The sequence below is a fragment of the Urocitellus parryii genome, chromosome 7 (assembly GCF_045843805.1).
Source record: "Urocitellus parryii isolate mUroPar1 chromosome 7, mUroPar1.hap1, whole genome shotgun sequence".
Taxonomy (NCBI): Eukaryota; Metazoa; Chordata; class Mammalia; order Rodentia; family Sciuridae; genus Urocitellus; species Urocitellus parryii.
This window is the reverse complement of record NC_135537.1, coordinates 69,031,378-69,054,041: the sequence shown is the minus strand read 5'-3', so window position 1 is coordinate 69,054,041 and position 22,664 is coordinate 69,031,378. Positions and strand designations below refer to the sequence as shown.

General features: G+C 33.7%; 1 protein-coding gene across 3 annotated transcripts in view; it reads left to right on the top strand.

Annotated features, from left to right (window-relative positions):
• The window catches only part of Arfgef1 (ARF guanine nucleotide exchange factor 1), a 107,760-nt gene that overhangs the window by 78,597 nt on the left and 6,499 nt on the right, over nucleotides 1–22,664 (top strand). For all 3 annotated transcript variants that reach the window (XM_026407757.2, XM_026407756.2, XM_077801425.1), the window contains exons 23-35: nucleotides 2,395–2,485; nucleotides 7,396–7,436; nucleotides 7,530–7,699; nucleotides 8,049–8,200; nucleotides 8,335–8,507; nucleotides 9,502–9,662; nucleotides 10,548–10,678; nucleotides 12,273–12,402; nucleotides 13,317–13,452; nucleotides 13,536–13,674; nucleotides 15,695–15,767; nucleotides 18,951–19,083; nucleotides 22,371–22,510. In XM_026407757.2, the coding sequence (XP_026263542.2) occupies nucleotides 2,395–2,485; nucleotides 7,396–7,436; nucleotides 7,530–7,699; nucleotides 8,049–8,200; nucleotides 8,335–8,507; nucleotides 9,502–9,662; nucleotides 10,548–10,678; nucleotides 12,273–12,402; nucleotides 13,317–13,452; nucleotides 13,536–13,674; nucleotides 15,695–15,767; nucleotides 18,951–19,083; nucleotides 22,371–22,510 (1,670 nt within the window). The remainder of the gene's footprint in view (nucleotides 1–2,394; nucleotides 2,486–7,395; nucleotides 7,437–7,529; nucleotides 7,700–8,048; nucleotides 8,201–8,334; nucleotides 8,508–9,501; nucleotides 9,663–10,547; nucleotides 10,679–12,272; nucleotides 12,403–13,316; nucleotides 13,453–13,535; nucleotides 13,675–15,694; nucleotides 15,768–18,950; nucleotides 19,084–22,370; nucleotides 22,511–22,664) is intronic.

Genomic DNA, 22,664 nt, shown 5'->3' with positions numbered 1-22,664 from the left:
TTCAAACTTCTGATCCTCCTGCCTTAGCCTCCCAAGTAGCTTGGATTACAAGTATGTGCCACAGTGCCTGACTTAATTTTAAAATTTGAATCATGTTTATTCTGTTTTTTTTAAGATACACTAATATATGAAAATGCCATGGCTTGATCTCTCATAAGTGTCTAAACAATACTCATAGCACATACATCTTCAGTACTTAGCCTAAATAGGTTTGCTTTTGAGTAATTTTTTGGTAAAATTAGAACTGTTTGCCTGTAGTACTGTCATATAATTATTTGGAAAGATTTCATATATTTGAGAAATGGATACTTTGAATTCCTAGTCATTTATATATTCTTTAATTCCTTTAAATAGTTTTAATAATAATTATATTGTATTAAATATAAAAGTATTGAAAGCTCTAGAAAGGACATTTCATTTGATACACAAAGCAAGTTATGTGATGATTGGCATCATGTTTCTTTCATAGATTTTTCTTCCATTATATACCTATAATGTATTATGTGCTCCTAGTGTTCCTTGACACTGTTTCCCTACCACCCAATTCTCTGTCATTTACTTCAGACTTTCATCTTTCCTGTCTTGTGTTATACAAATAAACTCTTAATTTATCTCCCTAATTCCAGTATCACTTCCCATTTCAGTGTTCTCTAAATACTATTGGAGTTATTTTTTGGAAAATAGATTGAAGTACATCAGTCTTCTAAGAGGTCCAATGTTCTCAAAGGTAGTACGTTAAATATGACAGTCAAAACTCTTCACATTCTGTCTTTATAGCTTCGTCTTCTACCTTTTTTCTTCCTTCTCACCCACCAAATTCTCTTGTTACGGCTACAGCCAACTATGGTGAAACGTGACATGCCCTTACATGCTTGTATTTCTTTATATAGTTACCTACTCTAATTTACTTTTTCTTCTGCTTCTTTCCCACATGGTCATCCTTTTAGGTTTCTACCTTGAATCAATATTTCATTGTATATGGAAACTTTCCATAGGCAACACCCCATATTCTTCTTTTCCCTCTCAAAATCAGTTCTTTTTTTTAAGCAAACTCACTTGTAATTCGATTCAGCCATGAAGTAATTATTAAATTATATTAAAGTTTACTATAAATATGCCTGTCTTTCCTAGTGAGGAGTGTGATTATCTTTTTCACACTGTTCAGTTACTAGAATAGAATTTGAGTTCATCTGATTTAAATGACATCTTAACTAATGTGTTTGCATTCAGAATAGCATTTATTGAGTGTTTGGTCAGTTGCATCAACAAACATTTGTGAATCACCTACCTGCTTTGAATGTAATATTGAATAAGGTAGGAGGGAACCAAAAAAGAATATGACTTGATTGCTAACCTTTAGGGAACTTTTTATCTGTGTGATAAGGCAACATTGACATACCTGAAATAATTTGCATGAAATTGTTTGGAAATAATTCTGATTGGAGTAGTACTTATTTAATAAGTGCTTAGTTCAGAGCCATGTAAGAATACTGAAGAGGAATCCTTCATTGAGAACTTAAATTGAGTTTTTGATAGTTGAGAGACAGCATGACTAGAAATGCAAATTGGTTAAAATATTGAAGGCAAAGTGCCTTAATTACTAGGCTACAGTTTATACTTTATCCTGTAAGTAATAATAAACAAAATAAAGGTAATAATTTAGGAGTATTAATCAGGCAGGAGAATGATGGTGAGACTGAAGAGGGAAATAATTAGTAGTAGGAAAGTAAGTCTGGAAACTGTTCAGTAATCTAGTAATCCAGCACAGAGATTATGAAGTTCTCTTAAGTAGTAATGGACATAAACAAACAATATTTAAAACAAATCAAAAGATAGGTTAGTGACTAGTTGAATATTGATGATGGAGGAGGGAAAGGATATTCAAAGTTAAGATTTGAAAACTGGGGATATTATTTCACTGTTCAACATTTGGAATCAGTTTGGGGGGTAAAGATAAATGATTCTCTTGAATAAGAGAAAGAAATACAGGTAGAATTTTCAACAAGTGTTAGGGGATTGGAAATTGAATGACAGGAAAATTCTAATTATATGGAATTGGAATCATCCACAGAAGGTATCACTGGAATTGGGATTGGTGCTGTATTTCATAAACATTAAAGGAAATAAAGTCTGATTGTCATTAACTTTGTAATCTAAGTCTACAGTGCCCCTAATTGGTGTAATCTTCCGCTTTTGTGCCTTAAAACTCTGTCTTATATACTACCTTGTAAACCTCACTAAGCATATTTGCCCTATGTCACTGCTCCAAAAGAATTGTTCACCCAAGTCTTTGAAAAATAATTAATTTTAGAAATGTGTTTTAGAACTGTAAGTGTATTCTTCCACTGAAATAATTATTTTCAAACTGAAACAACTCTTTTTTATTTGTGGTAGTCGGAGGAAATGTGGACTGGAAGCAGATAGCAAGTATTCAGGAATCCATTGGAGAAACCAGTTCTCAAAGTGTTGTTGTTGCTGTAGATAGGTAAGGTATTCATTTTCTTCCCTTTGCAGATGAGTACTATTTCAATTTTGTGGCATTTAGATATATTTTGCTCATTTTAAAAAAAAGTGATTGCCAAAATCTTTTACTAAAGTAAACAACACTGTATTATGATATGCCATGATTTAGATAATGAAGTACATATAATATATGAGATGGGAAGAAGGTAAAATGGTATGAAAATTTAAGTTAAAATAAATATTAATGGGCATTATTGAAATGGTAAACTTGATGAAAAAGAACATCAATATTTTATTTCTTTTTATAGAAAACTTCTTATCATTCATTGAAATGCAGTATAATTTATCTTTCTAGGTATCTCATATAAAACTGCAATATGGATAAAATGAAAGGGCTGTTGGAAATTTTTGTAAACTTCTTTGGAAAGGACTTAGAATTTATATATTATATACATTATTATTAGGTATTTCCCATTTTAGCTTGTTTTTAAAAAGAAAACACATACTGTGGTTTATTTTACTATGGAATACTTCAGATTTTAAAATACCCAGCATGTAAAATTGTAACTTCTAGTATTTTTGGGGGGATGAGCTTTTCCCAGATCAGTACCCCCCAAATTGAAAAATCACCATTTTATAACACTGAAATTTAATTTTTCTAACCACTTATGTTGGAAACTTTCAAAAATGTATAATCTTAATAGCCTGAAGTCTAATGCCAACTTATTATTTATTTTCTTTAGATAAAACTTTTTGCTCTAAGTCTAGACAACTAGAGTATCCAATTACTGACCTTGAAATCACTTCCTGAAATTTTTTCTTTGAAAAGAATTCTTACTGTGCATGTTTTTTTTTTTTTTTTTTTTTTAAATAGGAGAAGGGCATCATTTATCTTTTTCTTGAGAAGGTGGAAGAAAGATTATAGATCATTTTACGCCTACTATATGGCATGAAGGCTTGCCACATGTATTACTTCACTTAATCCTTTTACTAGTCTCATAAAATGAGTGTAAATTGAGTCCTCAATTTATAAATGAGGAAACTGGGACAGAAGACATTTAAATAACTTGCCAATAACCAGGCTAGTCTTATCTTGATTATTGTGATAACTATTTTATTCGGGTGGAGCCTGTCTCTGCCTATCAGGCAGCCTGACTCTTGTCTGCCTTTCTGCCTTTGTGTACAACTTCATAGTTGTGTAATAGTTGCCCTTCTGCTACAAGGCTATCTTCCAGTGATTTTTCTTGCCTTCTAGAGAATCATCTTTACTGTCTTCAAAAGACTTTGTTTAGGCATTGTATCAATCTGTTTGGGAAAGATTTAACATTTTACCTTCTACTTCTTTTCCCATAATATACCTTTTATGACCATACCTCATTTTAGTTTGTCCTACTATCCACTGTTCTGTTATATAAGGATATGTCACTAACTTGAGCACATTACATATCTGTTTCAAGAATGTCTGCTATTTCAGGGAAAACTTTGCACAGTTCTCTTAGTACTTTGTCATCTCAAGCTCATCATCACTAGATACTTCTGCAAATAGAAATCTAATGTCCTATTTTATACAAAACCTTAATATTTAAAATTTAGCTTACAATGAAAACATTAGAAGTTACTAACTCTGATTTAGTGTAAGATTGTAATCTTGTGTGATGTATTTCACTTTCTTATTAAATTTCTTCTGATTTTCTTTCTTAATATGTTGTATTTTCATGCTGTATTCCAACTCTAGCCCATAACCTAACTCATTGAGATAACACTATAGTTAAGACAGTAGACAGACATCCTCCAGGAGAATTCTGGTTTTGGCCAGCAAACAAAGTCTTTTTTTGTGTGTGTCCTCTTAGGCTTGTTGTTCTGAGTACTGTAATCTGTTATCACAAATATAGAAAGTAAACAAGAAAAAAATAAAAATTCTTCTATGTTTAATTCTTCATGGCTTGTTTCTTAACCAACTGAAAAAAAATGCGATTCCATGAAAACTTTTAAGATGATAAAATTTTCCAACTCTCTACTTTTGTATTAGAAATCTTTTACCATTAAGAATTTAGGAGATTAGGGGCTTGGGATGTAACTCAGTGGTAGAGCGCTTGCTAGGATGCTCAAGTTCAATCCCCATCATTGAAAAAAAATAAAACTTTAGGACCCCATTAGACACTCTCATCTAGTACCTGACCCTGTGGCATTTGATAGGGTATAATTTTCTAAGTATTGTTAGACTGGAATTAATTGATAAGTATTACTAAATTGTATAAGGGATAGATTTTGTGCAAAAATGATTTACTTCTAAAGAGCTAAAGGTGTTACTTAGCACCAGGGTTTTTGTTTTATTATTGTTTTTTTAAACATAACCAGAGCTAGCCTTACACTGGCACACCTCATACTTTGGAACATTGTCTCACCTACTAGAAAATATGTGCAGCACATTGCACCTGAGATAGCTCATAAACAGCTTTCAGTTAAATATAAAAAGTAAATGTTATCTCTGATATTTCACTGTAAAAAACCTTTTACAAGTATGGTAATTCAAGCTGTTTGTGTGTTACATACAGTTTTAAAATTTATTTTTTGCAGAAATTTTGCCAACCATTTTTTTGGCAGGGGTTGGGGGGCAATTGGTATTATGATATGGATAAAGCAGTGAGGTTACCAGTCTTTTCCCCCTCCTCATGCTTTTTAGGGCATGTCTTTTAATATTAGCAAGCAAGACTTTTATACTTTGTCCTTTTGAGTATCCATTTCATAGACTGACTTTGTGAAACCTAGCTCTGTTCTCCTGCCTTAGTATATTAAGGCTTAACTTTAAATGCCTCCACAGACTGCTGTGCCCTCCCATATGGCTTAACTTTAGTGGAGCATTGCTAGAAATAGAGTGACCCCTCAGATGCTACCAAAGTGAGTAGGAATTTGAATGCCCCTACCCAGGATGCATGCTCCCCTGCCTTCCACCATTACCCCAAGTCTCCAGAACATGTCTGACTGCTGATGGTAGTTCTCTGTCCTTGACCTGTTCTCCACCATTTCACCACCTTCGGAGTTTGTTGCTTCCTTTCCCTGTGGTTGCATATAATCTCCATCTCTGCTTCTGTTCTTTTCCTTCTACACTTTGCCATTGCTTTCTTCACAGTTAAAAGTAAATCCTTTCTTGTTTCTTTTGTGTCTTTTCCTGTCATTTCTTCTTTACTATTTAATTTTGACTCTGGTGTGTGGTTTGTTTATAGCCTTTGCCTTCCATGGGAATACCTATAGTTGGAAAGAAATCAGCTGATCATAGCTGTATAGTTCAGTCTAGCGGTTTTCATTTTTGCTCATGTGGGAGCTTTGTAGGCTTTATATATTTTTTAATTTCTGGGTTTATTCCAACCACTAGATGAAGTGGGACCTGTTTACTCTTGATTTTCCCCCATGTTGTTTCTTCTGCCAGATTTTTGTATTATTGATTCATTCTACGGAAGAATATAGAATATCTAAGACATTCCTTTCAAAAGAGCTCAGCTTTTGAGTTTCCTGCCTTGTTTTTGTTAATTATTGTCTGGATATATAGACAAACATTCAGGGACATTGAAGTTAAAAAAAAATCACTTAATTCATGTTTTGTTCAGGTAAGTATGAGGCAGTATAGAGAAGTGATTAAGAGGGTAGACTCTGGAGTTAAGCCTGTCTTGGTTTGAATTTTGACTCTAGCTTTTAACTAGTTCTGTGACTTTGGGGAAATTATTAAATATCTTTTTGTCTCAGTTTCTGTGTTTATAAAATATAATAATACTTCACAGAGTTATTTTTATTAATTAAATAAATGTGTGTGTATTAGCACTAGAATAGTACCCACTTTATTATTGGTAGCTATTATTATTATTACTGTTATTTTTAAGCTTAATATTTGACCTGCTTCTGCCTTTAAGGTTTCCTTTTTGTCATGCAAATTATATTGTGTACATTTTAAATTGAGGAATATTATCCAACCTGTGAAGGTTTAGTCACATTAAACCCTTGCTTATAAACTCAGAATATGGGAAAGAATACAGATTTTAGAAGGAAAAAGGACTAATATGTTAATGCTGAAATTTTTTATGAAATTGAAACACAAAAAAAGAAGTCAGCAAAGAAAACTGGGCAAAGCTGGGTAGCATAGTTTAAGCATATCAATGTCCTAAGGAAAGTGACCAAGCCCCTTGTTTAAAATAAGACTGTTTGCAGGTTTATCTCAAACCACTTCTAACCATAAATGGATTTTCTAATCAAATGTATATTATAACAATAAAGTATATGTATTTATAAATGTATGCATATACATGTGTATATGTGCGTGTACAAGCGTGTGCGCGCGCGCGCACACACACACACACACACTTTTTCCCCCTTTCCCCCAGTATTGGGGATTGAAACCAGGGGCACTTGACTGCTGAGCTACATACTCAGACCTTTTTATTTTAAGACAGTCTCACTAAGTTGCTGAGGCTGGCTTCAAATTTGGGATCCTCCTGTCTCAGCCTCCTAAGTAGCTGGGATAATTGGTGTGCGTCACCATATACCCAGCATTTTTTTAAAGAACTTTATTAATGCTAGTAGATAAATCAGGTAAAATGAAAAATTCTTTATTTCATAGTGTACTAGTTCATTTGTCTCACAAATGAATCTTTTTCTTAGAATCTCATCACATACCTATATGATATTTGTAAATCTAATAAAATTACAAGTATATGTATGTACTCTAGTAACATTGGCAAAATGACACATTTGGACATGGGAGGGAAAAAACATTTAAACTGCTATTGTTATTTAACTGATGAGAAATGTTCATTTGACTACCTGATTTTTTTTTTCTCTAAAACAGATAAAAATGGCAAATACCTAGGCCACTTAACTTTTGAATTGACATAACAGGGGTAAAACTTTATTAATTTTTAAAACTTATTTTATTTTCCCCAGAATATTCACAGGGTCTACAAGGCTAGATGGAAATGCTATTGGTAAGTATGTGTATTCTATTTACAAACAAGCCCTTTACCTAAAAAAAAGTTTTTAAGTTGAATTAAAAAAATATATATGCATTTATGTTATAGTGGATTTTGTCCGTTGGCTCTGTGCTGTGTCAATGGATGAATTACTTTCTACTACACACCCGAGAATGTTTAGTCTACAAAAAATAGTAGAAATATCATACTACAATATGGGAAGAATAAGATTGCAGTGGTCTCGGATTTGGGAAGTTATTGGAGATCATTTTAATAAGGTATTTGAATAATTATAGCATTTGTTTATATTTGTAATATTTTTCTTTGTTTAAAATTGAGACTCTTTTCCTTTCCCACAGTTGCCTATTACTTTTTCATAATTAAGCTCAGAAAACCCTTTGAGTCCTATTCTTTTTTTTTTTTAAGAAATGATTGCTCAAGGTTTTTAGGATTTATTTAAAATATCTATTTTCTTGTTGAAATAATTTTTACTATACCTAGTGCCTTTATGGAGACTTAGGATTTATCTACTTATGCTGCTAACTTTGTAATTTTTCTAAGGCAAATAAAGGAAAAAGATTTATAGATTTTCACCACTGACATCTTGCTTTTTTGTTGCCAATACAGGTTGGCTGCAATCCTAATGAAGATGTAGCTATTTTTGCAGTGGACTCTTTGAGGCAATTGTCAATGAAGTTTTTAGAGAAAGGGGAGCTTGCAAATTTCAGATTTCAGAAGGATTTCTTAAGACCTTTTGAACATATAATGAAACGGAACAGGTATTATGTTTGTGGAATTGCTCCATACCAGAAAAACCTTTCTATTTCCTATAGTAGGGGGAAAACAGAAGGGGGGAGGGACTCGTGTGTGTTTTGTTTGTATGCATATCCAAGCAATTACATTAATATTTTAGGTCTCCAACAATTCGAGATATGGTTGTACGGTGTATAGCACAGATGGTTAATTCTCAAGCTGCTAATATTCGGTCTGGGTGGAAGAACATATTCTCTGTATTTCATCTAGCTGCGTCTGATCAAGATGAAAGCATAGTGGAACTTGCATTTCAAACAACAGGGCATATTGTCAGTGAGTATTCTTTAAACTGTGCTCAAGAAAGAAAGAAAAGCCTAATGTATTCAGAAAGAAAGAAAAACCTAATTCCAGTACAGTTAAGATTAATGTTTAGCAAATCTTGCCTACAGAACCAGAATAAACAAATAGTTCACTTTTTAAAAAATCTCTATTAGTGCATGTTATTTATTTATTTAATGTGGTACTGAGGATTGAACCCAGTGCCTCACAAGCACTATACCACTGAGCCACAACCCCAGCCTTAATAGTTCATTTTTATAGTGAACTTTCATTAAGGATTTGCTGCATGGCATGAACTGTAAGCACTTTTCCATGTATTTTCTTTAATCTTCAAAGCTCTTTAAGTATCTTTAGCCCCCTCCTCACTTTTTAAAATAGATTAGGAAACTCAGGCCCAGAGGAGTTATAATTTGTCTAAGGTCATAGAACTAGTAAGTGATGGAAACTTGTTTTTGACTACTACATTGTACAACCTCCTTTGACTTTCAGGGGTACTGAAATACTTAAGAATATAAGTTAACCCTGTATAGAAGGTAATAATGATGACCATTGTCAACACCAGAATTACAACATCATTGTTAACTATCATTTTAATGTTGGCTTGAATTAAATATTATTCTGAAGCACTTAACTTACAATATTTTATGTAGTGCTTAATAACTATCCTTGTAGGTATTATCTCTATTTTATAGGTCAAGAAGCAGAGATCAGCTTAGTAATTTGGTATATTTATTTAACAAAATTGATTCAGTACTACTCTGTTCCAATCACTTAATTAGGTGCCATGCTAATAATGTAAACAAAATGTCATGTTTCACTTACCTCCCTACTGAGGACAGGCAAGTGGTAGACACAGATTTGAATTCTGTATTTGGACATCAAAGCCAACATAAGAAGTTTGTAGTGCATTTAGAGGTTGATGTATATTGGGGATAATTAGAAATTATTGAAAATTTATAGTCATTTTGGTATTTTTTTCCTGTTTTAGCGCTTGTATTTGAAAAACACTTTCCAGCCACCATTGATTCTTTCCAAGACGCAGTAAAGTGTTTATCTGAATTTGCGTGCAATGCAGCTTTCCCAGACACAAGTATGGAAGCAATTCGACTTATTCGCCATTGTGCAAAATATGTGTCTGATAGACCTCAGGTATAGCATCATTTAGTAAACAGAATTTTCCTGAGTACTTATTTCCAATTAAAAAATCTTAATTTGCTTGGGAATTGAGGGTATATGAAGCATTTATTTTTCAGTGAACCTCAAAACAGTTTGAGCGTAATTCTGAACTATGAAGATTAATGGTTGTTTACCATTATAGAAGATGTTAGTATTTTTCTTTCATATGTATTCACTTGTTATAAAAACTTTATGTGGCACAGGTTGAGTTATACCCTATGTAGATAAGGAAACTTAGCCCAGAGGACTTTCAAAAAGTGTCATTTCCTGTAGTTCTAGTTGTCTGCCTGTGTTCAGCAGCACTAAAGTTAACAACCTCAAGTTGAAGTCAACTATTAGGTTAACTGAAGAATGTATAGACTTAATCTCTTAATTAAAGGTTGAATTGATAATCTGGCTGCCAGTGTTAACTTGCATATCTGAATCGATCTTTATAAGCATAAAGGAAATGATACTTCATAGACTTGGCAATAAGTTTTTACAGTGTACAAAAAAAAACATGCACCTTTGGATTGCTTAGTACTATGTACATACATCAACACATTTGACCTTCATACCTTCCCAAGGTAGTTAATATAGCTGTGTGTTATTATAATTATTTAAATAATAAAAATGGGACCTGAATAAGCCAGGCTAATAATGTAGAGAACTACTGACAGCTGAAGGTAAAGCCAATTTTTGGATTTTAGCACAGTGTTCTTTATAGACAACTATAGTCTTCATCTTTTTATAAATTATTGTTTATTAAATTGCTCACTTTTGATTGGTAGAGCATTTAAATTTTTTTCTTGAGAAATAATGTGCTGAATATGAAGGTATTTTGTTTTGCCTTTAATAATCCTATCTTTCTTACTGAAGGCTTTCAAGGAATACACAAGTGATGATATGAATGTGGCGCCTGAAGACAGGGTGTGGGTGAGAGGATGGTTCCCAATTCTCTTTGAGTTATCCTGTATCATCAATAGATGCAAATTAGATGTAAGAACCAGGTAACAATCAGTATTTGAAATTTGAGTTTTGAAGGATTTATTTTGACTTTAACCTTTCTTATGTGAACACAAGTTCACAGTTAAAGACTATATATAAATTGTTTTATCAAATATAGTAATTATTAGACAGATTTTAAAGGTATATTAGCATAATGTAGTAACATGATTTTAAAATGTGTTATATGAGTACAGTTTTTCCTAAATTGAAATGGCCAACTTTTATGTCTTAATATCTCAACAAATCTTTAAGCCCATCATGAGTACAACTTTCTATTAAACAAAATCCCTTTTAGATATTTGACCTTCTTTTTAGGAAGAATCATTAATTATTGTACATGTATCTTTATCAGATTTTTAAAGAAATTATAAAGATAGTTCAATATTGTTCAAAATTGTACCAAATTATAGAAATTCAATAAAAGAATATATCTCTCCTTCCCCTTACATCAGAGCCACACTCACCAAGGTGTTAAATTTGAGTTATGGCCTAAGAAACTTTTTATTTTTATAGCTTTATTTATAACAAATTCTTAGGAAATAAATAATCCAAAGTTTGTAATTATAAAGAACTTTTATATTCATTCTCATTTGATTCTCTCATAGTTCTGTAGATTTAGGATAAAGTAATTAACCTAGAATCCTAGATATTCTTTCTTCCTACACCAGCTACTATAAAATATTATTTTTTAAAATATAAGTTTCTAAAAACATAAGCAGTAAAAGTTCTTGGATGCTATTGATTTCTGTGTTTACTTTGGAGCCTGGGGGAAGAAAATCAGGATGGCCCACATCTTCTTACCCACCTTAGTCATGGGAGGTGGTAACCTTGAAGGGAAGGAAATGGACTTCAGTCTCAGCAGATGGAGACAGAGGGAGTCTTGTTAGAGTGTAAGGAGGGACCTATAAGTCTAGCATCACAGGGGTCTGTTTTCCTGTGGAAGATTGTATCTTTCCCAAAGTTTCTTATACAGTGTGTACCACTACATGTGTAACACAGTAGGTGTCTTAGGGATCAGATATGAATGTTGTGAATTTGCTGTAGGACTGAACATACATGTCATTTTACAACATTCGTATTACAGATATTTATTGAGAACCTACTAGGTACCAGATGTGTTCTAGGCCATGGAGAGCAAGCATAGCAGCAAGTAAGCTAGAATGTACAGTCCTTCCTTATGGAACAAAAATTTCAAAGAAATTTTTGTTGTGGCTGACCATCAGATTTTTGGAAACAAAAACCATTTCTAAACTGAAAGAATACTTAAATTTTGCCAGCAAAGAGTAACATGGAAAAAAAAACAATTTAATGTTTTATTTTAGGAAAGATAAGTTTCAAGCACTGTGGAATGGGGAGGGGTGGAAGTAATATAAAAAAGAAATGTACAGCCAGGGCCTTTCAGGTTTTTTCCCTGCATGATGTATCCTAAGGAATCCTATTGTTTTACAACTTAAATTTCATAAAATCCAATATCATATGTTAAAGACCAGTTTTAAACTTTCTGATTTTAATAGTTTTGTGTTAGAGAAAACTATCTTAGGAAGAGGGTGGGTTTTTTTGTATTATAGGTTTCCTAATCATGTTTTGTCATTTTAGGGGTTTAACAGTAATGTTTGAAATAATGAAAACATATGGCCACACTTATGAAAAACACTGGTGGCAAGATTTATTTAGAATTGTTTTCAGAATATTTGACAATATGAAATTGCCAGAACAGCAGACAGAGGTAAGAGAACACAAAATCTTCATTTTAATCAAGTTAAAAGTTCTTAATACTTTCACTCAGTACATTTTAGAGTTTCAAATTAAACACACTGAAAGAGAAGAATTTCTAGGAAATTTTTAATTCATGAGAAATAATTAGTATGTCTTTATAAATAAGAACACTACTTGGGAATGTGAGTTAACGTTTTTTTTTGTTTGTTTTCATTCTTTCTTTTAAACTTTGTTTCTTTTCCATATTTTGATGTTACAACTATAAAACACCAATAACTTTCTTTGGTATTACATTGTGACTTTCTATTCTGAATTGAATAAAATTTCTCGTATTTATTTCAATGTATTTTATTATAAACCAGTTATAGTATGCATTTAAGGCAGTATAGAAAGATAGCTTAAATTTTTCTATTTTTCTAATATAGCATTATTAAGTACAGACTTTTGCATTTACCCTTTATGTTTGGAAAGAAGGAAATTACTTATTTTGTATAAACCTTCTTAACTTTTATGGTGTTTTGAAGTACTTCAGGACAGTCAGTTTTTAAATCTGTGCTAATGCCACTAGCATAAATTCTTTTTCTTCTTTATTTCCTTGTTCTGATATACTCTAGAGCAAGGCCAGCTATAGAACTGTTTCAGAAATCATAATGTTAATGTCAGGACACTGTCAGTGATAGTTTTCTAACAATCTAAACAGTGCAGAAATTAGCAGAGTTATTTCATAGATACATAGATTAGATATAGATAGATAGATAGATAGATATCAGATATTGAGATGCGTATAGTGTTGTAAAGGAATTTAAGTGACCTGAAAGGAGTGCTGACAGTATCATGTTTTAAATATGCAAACACATTTCTCTTAATTCTCGTAGTTGATGAATGGTATGACCTTAATGTAATGACTTCCCCCCCCTCCCCCAGAAAGCTGAGTGGATGACAACAACTTGCAATCATGCACTTTACGCAATCTGTGATGTGTTTACCCAGTATTTGGAAGTGCTCAGTGATGTACTTTTGGATGATATTTTTGCCCAGCTATACTGGTGTGTGCAGCAAGGTAGGTCTATAACATCTGTGTGACACAGTGTTTACATGTGAACTTGGTAATATATACATGAATTGTTCACTTTTCTTTTCTAGACAATGAACAGTTAGCTCGATCTGGTACAAACTGCTTAGAGAATGTGGTTATTCTGAATGGTGAAAAATTTACACTAGAAATCTGGGATAAAACTTGTAACTGCACACTGGATATCTTCAAAACCACAATCCCACATGCGTAAGAAAACTATTGCAACTTTATATTTGTGTATTGAATGAGCTTATAGCAGTGTTTTAAGTATGATAGTAACTAGTGATTTATATAATGAAAATCCTTGTAATCATGCTCAGTGTTACATGAATTCAGTTTTATTAATAAATTGCATTCCTGTATAACCATACAAATATAAGAATTTTTTTTTTTAAGGGAGGGATTACCAGGGATAAAATATCCAGAGGCGTTTAACTACTGAGCCACATCCCTAGCCCTTTTTACTTTTTGTTTTGAGACATGGTCTTGCTAATTTGCTGAGGCTAGCTTTGAACCCCCTATTCTCCCTCCTGAGTTGCTAGAGTTACTGGAATTATAGGCATATGCCACCACACCCAGCTGAATTGAATTTTTTATGAACCAAAATCTTGGGTCATAATGGAATGACTCCACTGAATTTAAAAGATTTTATTTGTACACATCACACCAAGTGGTAATTTTTAATTCAAGGGGAGAAAGCTTCCCTCCTCAACATATGTTTCAGTTACTGTAGATTTAATATCTAAAGAAAATCTTTCCGAGTATTGTGTTGTTTTACAATAAGTTACCATTTTTTTAAGGGATATGTTTGGAATTGAATTATAGTGAGATAGTTGTTATTGGTGGTGGTGGAGGAAATTCAGACAGAGTTTGGCTATTTAGCACCTGGATTATTTGTAGGACTCATGATTAGAGCTTACTGGCCAGCTCAATCTTGGAGATGTCTTGTCTGTATGTAGTTTTACTTTATATTTATCATTTTTAAATCTACAGATAGATTTTTCTTTAAAAGATCTTATTAAGTAGACACACAGATATTTACTGATTTAAAACCATATATGAGAATTAGTAATTAGTCCAGATTTTTAAGCTTCTTGAAATGCATTCTATATGTTTGCAGTGTTATAATTTCCTTGTAAATATCATAATCAGTAGTACTTCAAACAGAAGAAATATACTCCTAAAAAAGCAGTCTCTAGGTAGGGTGACTCTGAAAGAGCACACAGTGATTTTTTTTTTCACCTATTTCTAGATTTTGGGTAATTTTTCTTATTGTTTTGGTACACTTTTTTTGTTAGAACAATGTGAATAACTGACAAATAATGCATGTCTGTCAGAGTTTATGACCTGTGACCCTGTGTCAAAGGTAATATGAATTCTTGCTTTGCAGTTGTCACTATGACATCTTTACAAAAACTAACTGGACTGTATATTCTTTTTTATTTGCAATTTTACTTTTATATATTTGAAATAGGGCCTGTGCATGTGAGGCAAGAGCTTTATCACTGAACTACATCTCCAGCCCCTACATTATTTTGTGTAAGAATTAGATCTGTTGTAATAAGTTACATTTTCAGGACTACATATACACATATATCTGTATATGTGTGTGTGTGTGTGTGTGTGTGTGTGTGTGGTGTGTGTGTGTGTATATATGACATTAAGTATCACCTAATAAACATCTTAATAGAAAAATATCTGTACTGCATTTTATATTGAATTGCAGTGATCTGTTGGCTGACTTTTCTACTCCATTCCTCACAGGCTCCTCCTCAGAAACAAGAACTTGACCCTTAATCTTGTTTCCATTTTGGATTGGCACCTTAGTTTCTCATTTGGGCCAAATGTTAATTTATGTATTTTTACACTTTTTAATAGACTCTGAAGAGTTCTATGATTTTTTTAATTCTATAAAGTTTTTTGAAAAGTCTTAAAGGTTTTAAATCTTGCCTTGGAAACTATTTAAAGAAAGTAATACTCAGAATAGTTCTTGGAACTTTTCACAAAGTGTATTTTATAGTAAAACTGATAACCAGATTATCCTTCTAATATATTAGATGCTACTAATTAGATACTACTTAACTACTTTTAGAAATACATACTGTAAACTTTTTACTAGATGCTTTTCAGCATAGTCTTGTGACACATTCATGTTTTTTTCAAAATACGTTGGACGTGTAATGTGGTATACCCTCCCAGTGATTGTTGTGATTTTGTTTTTTCAAAGGCTTCTGACCTGGCGTCCTACTTCTGGAGAAACTGCTCCCCCACCTCCATCACCTGTGAGTGACAAGCAGTTGGTAAGTAGTTATTTATCAGGGGTAAAAGTACTTTTATCAGGGGTAAAATTCTACATGTAAGTGTGCTAGTCTTGTTCCTACCACTGTGACAACACACCTGAACCTGGGTAATTTATAAAAGAAATTATTTTCTCTCATTTCTGGAAAGAGAGATGAATTTGCTGTTAGGTTAAATTTCCTGTTGGTAAATTTACAGTTTAACTCCTATGTGCCAAGCAGAGGGCATTTAAAATTATTTTTTAATATAGGACATAGGGTAAAATGATTTCAAGGATTATGAATGGCAGGTACCAGATTCCATAGGGATTTTCATGCCAATTAGAAGATATTATTCGGTCTTATTTTATATAACATTTGTATTTGGATAAAATTTTACCTTACAGAAAAGTTGCAGAAACAACAGTACAAGAATTTTCAGTATACCCTTTATCCAGTGTATTGGCTTTCTAGGGCTGCTGTAACAAATTACCACAAACTTGGTTGCTTAAGTTCTAATGGCCAAAGGTCCACAATCAGGAATCAGCAGGGCTTCCACATTCCCTCTGAAGACTAAAAAGGAATACTCTTTGCCTCTTTTTAACTCCTGTGGTTGCTCATCCTTCCTTGGCATTTCTCATGGCTCTTTCCTCTGGGTCTGCAGCTCTCCTCACTGAACCATTCCTTCTTTTTCTTTCAGTTAGTACATATTTTTAGCCAAGTAGTTCTGTCATCCCATTTCCTGATGTAATCCTAGAAGTCTGGCAATTTTATTTCATCCATTTCTATTTATTTCAGTCTAGACTGGTTTTATTTCTACCTGTATATCTTTCTCAAAATCTTCATGGGTCTCCTGTGTATATAAAGAGCATCCATTCTTTTAAACAGATTATCCAGAGATTTTTTTTTTTATTTTCCTGGATAACCATGTATTTTGTTTCTGGCTTCAGTTCTGATGTTCATTTGGACCTGTTAGTCACATACTTAATCTTGCCAACAGAAAGTTGTCCAACCATATTACTGGTTTATCCATATCATTGGTTGGCCTTCTCTTCAAAGCATGCTGTCCTAACAGTGCATTTCCTAATTATGGTATCTTTACAATCTGCATAGGCTGAGAGATCTTCCCAAACTATAGGTGCTAGTACCTTTTTGCTTAACAGTTCTTTACTCAGCTTATCTCTTTCTTGTTGCATTTTACTTCAAAGCAGCAAGGGAAAATAAGGCCATACCTTTAGCACTACTTAGAAATTTCCTCAGTTAAATATCTTTATCTGGTCATCCTGATCACTTATAAATTTTGCTTTCCAAGCCCTGCAGTACAACACAATTCAGCCAAATTTTCTGGCACTTTATAGCAAGGGTCACCTTTCCATCAGCTTCCAATAACATGTTCCTGATTTCCTTCTGTTACCTCTTCAGAAGCACCTATTAACTTATATATTTCTATAAATATCCTGTTCTTGACCATGTATATTCAAAGATAGAAGAAATTTTCTCTACTGTGCATTTCTTTTCCTTCTAAGTCTTTGTTAGAATTGCCTTTAATATCTGTATTTCTACCAGCAGTATCTTCAAGGCAGTCTCTGCGTTTTCTGTTAAATTCCTCAGAACTCTTTGAGCCTTCCCCATTATCCAATCCAAAGCCATTTCCCCATTATTACATATTTGTTACAGCAGCTCCCCACTGCATGATATCAGAATCTTTTTCATTCTACCAGAGAAACAATGTGAAGTGGGAAGGAATTTATGGGACAGGTCAGCAGGTTGGAAACTAAACAGGATTTGAAGCTGCTGTTCACAGGCAGGATTTTTTCTTATTCAAGAAAATCTTAGTTTACACCTTAAAATGAGGCCCTTCTAGATAATTGAGAAATAAGCTCCTTTACTTAAATTAACTATGAATATTAACCATATCTATAAAATATCTTCAGAACAATCCTTGAATTAGTGTTAATTTAATTATTTGGCTTAGGTATTTGGCTGAGGTAAGTATATAGGACATTGGTACTACATCCTAGCCAAGCTGACAAAACTAATCATTCCACCAAGTTTTTCCATATGTTATCATTTTAACTCAGTTGCTTTTTATCATTTCATCCTTTTTTATTTTCATTCCCCACATTTTACTAAATTCTTTGGAAGTAATTTACAAATATGATGCCTCCTAAAAAATGCTGAAACCATTTTAGTTGTTTTTTTTTTTTCTTAAGGGGGGAAAAAAGATGTCTTACACAACCACAGTGTAATTATTAATCACTGAAACAAAAGGCCTTATTCAAATTTCTACTAATGCCCTTGAATGTTAAGCCCAGGAGACCATAATATAGCAAAGTAATACCCATTGACTTGTTCCCCACAGCTTTTAAATTTTCTAAGAAATTGTCAACAATTGAAACTTAGATTTCACAGAAAAATAACATTCTGATGAATTTTTCTTGGGAACTATGACAACTGGTATACAGGGCCCACATTGTTCCATGGCTGATCTAGTGAAGCTACTTATTCATCACAGATCCCACCACTTCTTAGGACATCTGTTTCAAGCCCAAAATGAAATTGCACTCATGTTTTATTTGCTCCTGCTACTATATAGAATTTGTAGTGTAGGCTTTGATTCTGTCCAAACAAAATCTTGACTCCTCATGGGTCTAGTTCTGTGCCCTTCAGCAAGTCACTCACCCTCTGGGCACAGTAAGGCTCCTAGTGAGGATTAAATCCGGTAATGTGGGTAAAGCCACACTGTGTCTGCCTGGTCCAGGATCCAAAATGGTGACACAGGGTGCTTCCAAATCTGGCTCACAGACTTCTCCAAATGCTATAGCACTTTCTCACCTTCTGGTCTCCTGAGCTGCTAATTGCTGCTGCTACCACCATTTCTGATACTCACTTTTTCTTTTACCCTTTCTTCCTTGTATTCTTCTCTATACTACTAAAATTTTGCCAATAAACAGTGATACTTTTTTTTTTTTAACTTTAATTCTTAGGTGAATTTTCTTGCTGTGCATTTTGGAGTACTTTTTAAAATTAGAGGTAAAAAATAATACTCCATCACTGTAAAATAATAATTATATATATATATATATATATATATATATATATACACACACACACACACACACACACAGTATAATTTTTTAGAATGGTGTAATAAGAAATATTTTCATCCTTTCAGTGTGCTTAACATTGATTTTTTTTATTTATTAGGATACAATATCACAGAAATCTGTAGATATACATGATTCTATTCAGCCAAGATCTGCAGATAATAGACAGCAAGCATCATTGGTTTCTGTCACTACTGTGAATGAAGAAGTCAGCAAAATTAAATCTACAGCAAGTGAGTTATTTCTCTTAGTAAAAATAAGTTGTGTCTTTATGTAGCTAAGGGATAACTTTTAAATTTTACTTTAACATTAATAAGCATATGCTATAATTGATTATGTAGCCACTTCTTTACTGTACCTACCCCGACTTGGACATACATCACTGACAGATAAATTCTTTTATCCAAGAACCAGACTAACACTTTTGCAATATCAACTTTTTCTGCATTTTAGCAATGCATTTGGCTAATGTTTATATTGAGAACATGGGTTTTCCTTCTGCATCCTCTCCATATGTCAGCTCCATTTTCTATCTGTACAGATAGGGTCCAACATTGCTGCCTTCTACCCATCTGTCAGGGCACTTAATAAAGGACCCCTGCTCTCTAGGCAAGAACACCCACCTCTAAGGATCAAAGTCTTGCCACACTGTTGCCCATTCCACAGATCTACATAGGAAGCCAAGGGCCACCTTTAGTCCTCTCACCTTTTCCCAAAAAAGGGGAATCTCCTTCACTTTTACTAAATTGGTTCAGTTTCATTTGCTGCAGGAAAATAACCCCTGGGGAAGACTGCCATCTCCTTAGAAAAGAACAGGACAGCTTTAAGTGCTTTTTTAAAATTGAGGTTAAATTCACAAAACAGCAACTATTTTAAACAATTTATTGACATTTAGTACATTTAGTATGTTGTGCAACAGTGACCTCTGTCTAGTTCTCAAACACTTTTTCATCTCAAAAAAGACACTCCGTGACCATTGTACAACCATTCCCTAGTCTCCTCTTCCCTACCCCCTGGCAATTACCTTTCTGCTTTCATTTATGGTTTGGCTGTTCTGTACGTTTCATATAAATGGAATTCTACAATGTTTGACCTTTTGTATCTGGCTTTTTTCACTTAGCATTATGTTTTTAAGATTCATTTTATTGTACGATGGATCACTAACATATTGCTTTTTATTGCTGAATAATAATCCACTATATATGTGTATATATGTAGGTACCATATTTGGCTGTGCATTCATCCACTGATAGATGTTGAGTTTGTTTCACCTTCGTATTGTGAATAGTCCTGTGAACATTCATGTACAAATAATGCTTAAGTACCTGTTTTCAGTTCTTCTGCAGATGAAGAGTAGAATTACTGGGTCATTCTCTGTTTGACTTTGTGAATAACCATCAAACTGTTTCCTATAGCCCGTGGCATCTTTTTTTACAGGGGGTGTTTCTCTGTCTGATGAGAATGGCAGCATAGTACTTCAACTGTCTGAAAGGCAACTGCCTCATTTTTTTCTACATACCTTCAGAAAACACCATTGCTCTATCTAGTCTTGATTCTGTACCTGCAGTCCCATGTAGTTAAAATCTACTTTGGTTTGTTTTCTCTCCTGTGGTGACCCAGTGAAATAGTCATATGATATAACCTTGGCTCTGTCAAGCCTTATTATGAATAGAATTTGTCCAAATAGATATTGTCCGCAGACCTGCTTCTGGTCCCTGCTGGTGGACTATAGTTAGGATCTCTGTCAGTTTTCAAAAGTTGCCACAAAGTGTGGCAAGGCAGCTTCCCTGTTCAGTCACAGCGCAGCCTTATCTGTCAAACTCAGTTGCTAGGAGCACCTAGATGCTTGGGTGCTGCTGAAACCTCTTAACATCCACCAGCAGCACACGTTGGAACTAAAGATGACACATCTCCTTAGACATCTGCCTGCTGCTAAGTCCTCTCTGGAGTCAAGTAATACTAGGAGTTTGTCCCAGGGACTGAGGTGCTTTTATGACACACATGAAGGAAGCGAGTGCACCTTGTCAGTTGTGACTGTAGTAGAGGAAGATGAAGACTATACTTTAGGAAGAGCTAACCTTGTAGACCTGTGGGTTCCTTTGTTATAATTTTCTTTTTAACTTGAGATCTAGCAGTAAAAATGTTAAATTGAACATTCTTCCTGAAAAATATCTGGAAAGGGACCTTTTTTTAATGACCTCAATAAGAATGGATTTATTTTAAATTTAAATTTATTTCTTTTAACTTTTTTAAAAAATATCTTTTAATTATTGATGGACCTTTGTTTTATTTATTTGTATGTGGTGCTGAGAATCGAACCCAGTGCCTCACGCATGGTAGGCAAGTGCGCTACCACTGAGCCACAACCCCAGCCCCTAAATTTAAATTTATTTTAAGAATAAATTTAAATTACTTTTAGAAAAAGAGAATTTGTAGTAATACCTTTTATGGTAGAAAGAAACTGAGAGATTTTTAAGTTATCCAGAGCTGGAACCATTACTTTGAAACTGATTGACCTGCTGTCCCTCTTAGGTAGCTGCCCTGAGACTTTAGGATAGAGGTGTGGTCTTGTTGTCTGGGTCTTTCTGCCCTCACTAGGGCCACTAGGCGGTGTTGCCATACACAGCTGCATGGTAGCCAAATTTTCTTGCCTAACCTCATGTTTCTGTATCTGCATGGTCAGTGAAATGGAACATTCTTCTAATGAAATTGTCCTTAAGGTTGGGGGTTGTCAGAACTGCCCTGTAGAGCAAATTTGTTCAGCATAGAGGAATGTAACTTGTGTTACAGCCAAGGAAAAAGAAAAGAAGTCATTTAGAGACAGGGTCTCGCCAAGTTATTTACTGCCTTGCTTTTGCTGAAGCTGGCTTTGAATTCACAATCCTCCTGCCTCAGCCTCCCAAGCTTTCTTTACTTGGTTATTTTTGTAGTAATGTACTTGGCATAACTTTTTATAACTTCTTTACTGCTGGATCCATTTGAAAATAAGACAGGTGTAGCCACAACTCCTAACCTAAACTCAAATGAAATATTCTATGGCTAAACTTACGCATAGTTTGATCAAAATCCTTGGATGTCCTACTTCCTATCTCATATAGATCTGGTTCCTATTGTTTTTTTTATGGTCCAAGTTTGTATATTACTATTTTCAAAGGTGAGACTTGGGTTTGTAGTAAATGCTATTTACATTTTTATGTTTTTATCCATTTGTTACATTTATTTCAAGAATATCCTGAATGTTATTTCAAAATTGGTGGTAGAACCAGCTTGACCATATTCACTATCCTAAATCATGTAGGGTATTTTTGTTTATTTAAACTTTTACTTTTCTAAGATGTATCTAGATATTGATTAAACATTAATGCCTATGTACTAAAGCAGTATGTCCTTTTCAGTGTGATATGTGCAGGTTACCTGCATATATATTAAATGTTTCCTTAGCATTGTAATGTCATAGAAATTATAAAGGATTCAAAATAATGTTTTGTTTGCATGTGCATTGGGGGGGGTTTCCTCACAGAATTTCCAGAACAAAAATTGTTTGCTGCCCTGTTGATTAAATGTGTTGTGCAGCTGGAACTTATCCAGACCATCGACAACATTGTGTTCTTCCCAGCCACAAGTAAGAAGGAAGATGCGGAAAACTTAGCTGCAGCCCAGGTAAGGACCCTAACAAAGCCACTTTATGTGTAGGAGTAAGGAGGTTAGTGTTACTGGCCTGGGCTTCAAAGCAGAGGCCAGACTAGGAATTTAATTTGGAGGACCTTCGTCACAGAGACGTCACTGTAAACCTCAAGAGTGGTTGATATCACAA